This window comes from Aplysia californica, unplaced genomic scaffold, assembly GCF_000002075.1.
Source record: "Aplysia californica isolate F4 #8 unplaced genomic scaffold, AplCal3.0 scaffold00065, whole genome shotgun sequence".
In the NCBI taxonomy this organism is placed as follows: domain Eukaryota; kingdom Metazoa; phylum Mollusca; class Gastropoda; order Aplysiida; family Aplysiidae; genus Aplysia; species Aplysia californica.
The window spans coordinates 1,752,638-1,756,708 of NW_004797335.1; the positions used below are offsets into that span (position 1 = coordinate 1,752,638).

The 4,071-nt window shown below is 44.9% G+C and overlaps 1 protein-coding gene across 1 annotated transcript; it reads right to left on the reverse strand.

Annotated features, from left to right (window-relative positions):
• Positions 1-2,389, reverse strand: LOC118477324 (acetylcholine receptor subunit beta-like). Its single transcript, XM_035968515.1, has 2 exons — positions 2,088-2,389; positions 1-175 (listed from the first exon to the last, which is right to left on the reverse strand). The coding sequence occupies exons 1-2, from the start codon at positions 2,387-2,389 to the stop codon at positions 1-3; spliced, it is 477 nt and encodes a 158-aa protein (XP_035824408.1).
• Positions 2,390-4,071: the final 1,682 nt, after the last annotated feature.

Consider the following 4,071-nt stretch of genomic DNA (forward strand, 5'->3'; position numbering starts at 1 on the left):
TTACTGTAACGACATGATTAATTCAAACAAGAGATACCTTGTAGTGATGACCCCTGCAAATACGTCATAAACTTTGCCACTGTGATGTATGGAGGGTTGGTTGAACATGGTCTGGTCTAGTTGCATAGGGCCCAGGCTGTTCCTAAGGCCGATAACAGGCGTCCAGATTTTATCCCTGGACACAGTCACGAAATTTGGTCTGTTGATAGAAGATCTGTATATTATGACAACCGTGCACCTCTGTATACACCGGAGAGGGTTGGTATACACACACACGCACGCACACACACACAGGGGGCTCTCGTGGCCTAGAGGTTAAGGTGTTGGCCTCTCATTCAAAGGTCCCGGGTTCGATTCCGGGTAGCGACCAAAAAATTTTCTTCTCTAAAATTGTCTCCTTTCACATCCTTTCCTGATCTCTAACAATGTTCTGTTGTCTGCTTTCATTTCCACTTTCTGCCCCCACCCCCTCACCTCCTTTGCCCCCTCCTCTGGGCTCCTGACTCTTTCTGCAGCCTTTCTACTGCTACTCCTTGGCTCCTCCTAACTTCTGTCTTTCTGCCACACCCCTGATCTTCTGGTAGGAAAGATCTACACCTAGCCTTCTCGGACAAGGGCGAAAAATCTCGGAGGGCCCGTGTGCAAGTTGCGCACGTTAAAGATCCCTTGGTGGTCTAAAATCGATAAGAGTAGGCTTCGGCCGCCACCCGGGCAAAATTCAAAATTTCCTACCAACGAAAAAGTATTAGGTGTGTCCCGCGCGCTCATATGACCTTATGCAGTTGCGAGCGCCGTAAAACCCTATACTAAACAAACAAACAAACAAACAAACACACACACACACACACGCACACACGCACGCGCACACACACACACATACGCCTGTGAACAGAGTGGGAGAGAGAAAGCGAGAGAGAGAGAGAGAGAGCGAGAGAGAGAAAGTAAGAGAGAGAGAGAGAGAGAGAGAGAGAGAGAGAGAGAGAGAGAGAGAGAGAGAGAGAGAGAGAGGGGGGGGGGTTATATTCATTCAGGGACACGTCATGACATTGTGGTATCGTTATTGGGTTGATACTGCCCTATCTATCTATCTGTCTGTCTTTCTGTCTGTCTATTTATCTGTCTGTTTATCTGTCTGTCTATCTATTTGTCTGTCTATCTATCTATGCTTTGGTCTTATTTCTTCCAATGGCTCTGCTATCAGTGGTGTGTTTGCCTGCCTGTCTCTCTACACGTCTGTTTGTTATCCTATCTCCGTCCCCAGTCTCCCCCCCCCCCTTCCTCTCTTTTCCCCTCTCTCTCTCCTTTTTCTATCCCTCTCTCCTCCCCCCTCTCTTCTTGTCTCCCCCCTCCTCTCTTTCTCTTTCTCCCCCTCTCTCCCTTTCCGTTCCTAGATCCCCTTTCTCGTGATCATGCATAGCGGAATGAAACTTGTGCACACACACTCAGCCCCCCTCCCAACTCACCAACAGACACACGTATTACACACAAACACACACTCGCACGTGCGCGCGCACGCGCGGCAAAAAACTCTGTTAAATTTTGAACCCCCCCCAAACCTCCTTATATTCATAAAATTTTCCCCCCCCTAAAAAACACCCCCTGGGAATCCGCGGAGAAAGCCAACTTACCCCCCCCCCTCACCCCCTCCACACACACAGGCACTCACTCATAAAAACCATTTACAAAATCCCATCACAACATGGGGAAAGGGGGGGGGGGGGCGGTATTGCTGAGGGACGAGCAAAACGTAAGAAACCATCTCCTTTCGATAGTCTTAGTGTCCAAGTGACCTTGCAACCAAATTCGCTCACAAATAAAAAATACAATAATCGGATGATCCCCCCCCAAAAAAACCCCCCCCAAAAAACAAAACAACAACAACAACACAACAACAAACAAACAAACAAACAAAACAACAATAGCAAAACAGCCCAGCCTCCCTCCAAAGTAAACAAAATAATCAGTTAAGTTATAACTTTCGCATTGTCTGAAGGGTCCCCGTCAACATGTCAACAATTTGTACATTTCTGCTTTCTTTTTTTTTTCAACAGAGGGCAGTCGTATCTGGTCATTATGGTGTCACTTACCTTGCATTGTTGTAGGTATCCCAAGCCAGTCGTCCATCAGTCCATTGGATGTTAATAAAAGCAGACAACTCCAAACTTTGACTTTTGGAATCCACGTTCAGAATATTCAGCAGCCCAAAATAAACATTGACCTCCACAGTTTCATTTACATTTACAACAGGCCTGGACTGGGAACTGTAGTTGGAAAATATTTCTTCCAGAACTTCGTCATCAACCGAACGAAAACCAGCCCCAGAGCTTTGTTGTACCCGTTCAATGATAGCTAGAGTCAGTATTACACGAAACAGATTTGGTTTGTTCATGTTGGTCAGATTTGTTCAGCAAACGGCGTGAGCTGATAATGGATTTCCGAGAAATTATTTTCTGCGTGAACCTGCTTTTCGAGTTTATAGTGAAGACGGTTAGATCTAAACAGACATTCTTTTGCAATGGCTTCTTCTTAACAGTTGGAGAATTTCCCACTGCACATTTTGAAGAGCCCGCTTGTGAAAACGTAGCTCGACAGTGAAGATCACATGGAATTTTTTTTTTAAAGGTCGGATCGATTATTGTAAAAGCGAACGAGTCCTGCACTGAGATGGAACAAGTATCTAGTTTCATAAATGCATGAAGTAGACACTGTTTTCACAACATGCCACGCCTATGCCTATTGCTAATACAAAAAGCACGCGATTGCGTCACATTTTGATTACTCTGTCCACAGGTACTTCTTTTAATTTCGCTGATCACGTTCAAGCGGGACAGCAAACCACTTGGGCAGAATGCTAGTCAATGGCCACGCTGAGCGGGTCTCGCAACTACTAGCACTTCATCTGTGACCGCTTTGGTACAACGGCTTGAGAGACAGTAACTTAAAAAATTGGACCCGGAAAAGTAAAGTTAGTCATGTGTTTTTCTGTGACACGACGTAAACAAGTCTGCTTTGCCTCAAGCTGTGAGTCCTGTAAAGCTTATCGATACCTGCATGCTTGTACATCTTGGTGAACACATCGATTTAAACCTGTTTGATTTTAAGTGAATATTTTCAAACGAATTTGTCTAAGTTTGCGAAAACTGGTCCACAACGCTGGAATTTGATGATCCCCCCCCCCCCTCTCCCGCAAACCGTTAGTTTTACCATTGTAACTACCGTCAATCTGTGAGTGCGAGGAGACGAACGGACTTTAAGGGTTTCCTCTTTAATGAGAATCAAAGTGTACACTGTACAAAAAGACCATGCAATGGAGTATGCAGCTAATATAAATAGTATAGTCTGTTCGTTAAATCTTGGTCACGTTCGCGGCAAAATTTCTCATAAACTATTTGTTTGGATTAACCCATATTTGACTGATGCATAGGTGTACCCTCGGTATTGTGAGTATACAGACTTCTACATAAGTTAAAGACCACCTTGACTGGCAGCTCTGATATTTTTAAAATCCGAAAAAAGACAGCAAGGAATGTTTCAGAATGTTTTGCTCTGAAAGTGTTAATGGGGTTAACAATGCGTACTGCAAAGCTCTCTAAAGTCGCAAAACCACCACGTGCTGCACGGAAATCATTGGGGAATTTTAGTAAAAATATGAGGGTTTTTTTTAATCGACTTGTGTGTTACACCACGGACATTCCTCAGTTAAAATTTCTGGTGCACGTCATATATGGACGTACGCACTCGAACTGTGCTCACTTTCGTGGCAATATAACTATAAGCCGCCGTTTGCTCAAAATCCAGTATCGCATCAACATGCCACCAAGATGAAAGCTGAGAAACTTTGATCGTGCCAGAGATATGGCATGGCCGCAGGATAGAGTTGGAGCCCAAGCAGTTGCCAGAAGGCATTCAGTGTCACACTCTCTTTTTATTGTCTGCTTGAGGCAGTCCCATCAAGCCACTGGATCAATCCAAGAACGCCCACGTGCAGGTCGACTCAAGAAGACCACTCAGAGTGTTTGCAAGTGGTCCTTAACTTATGTGGAAGTCTGTAGTTCTTTGGTGGCAAACTAA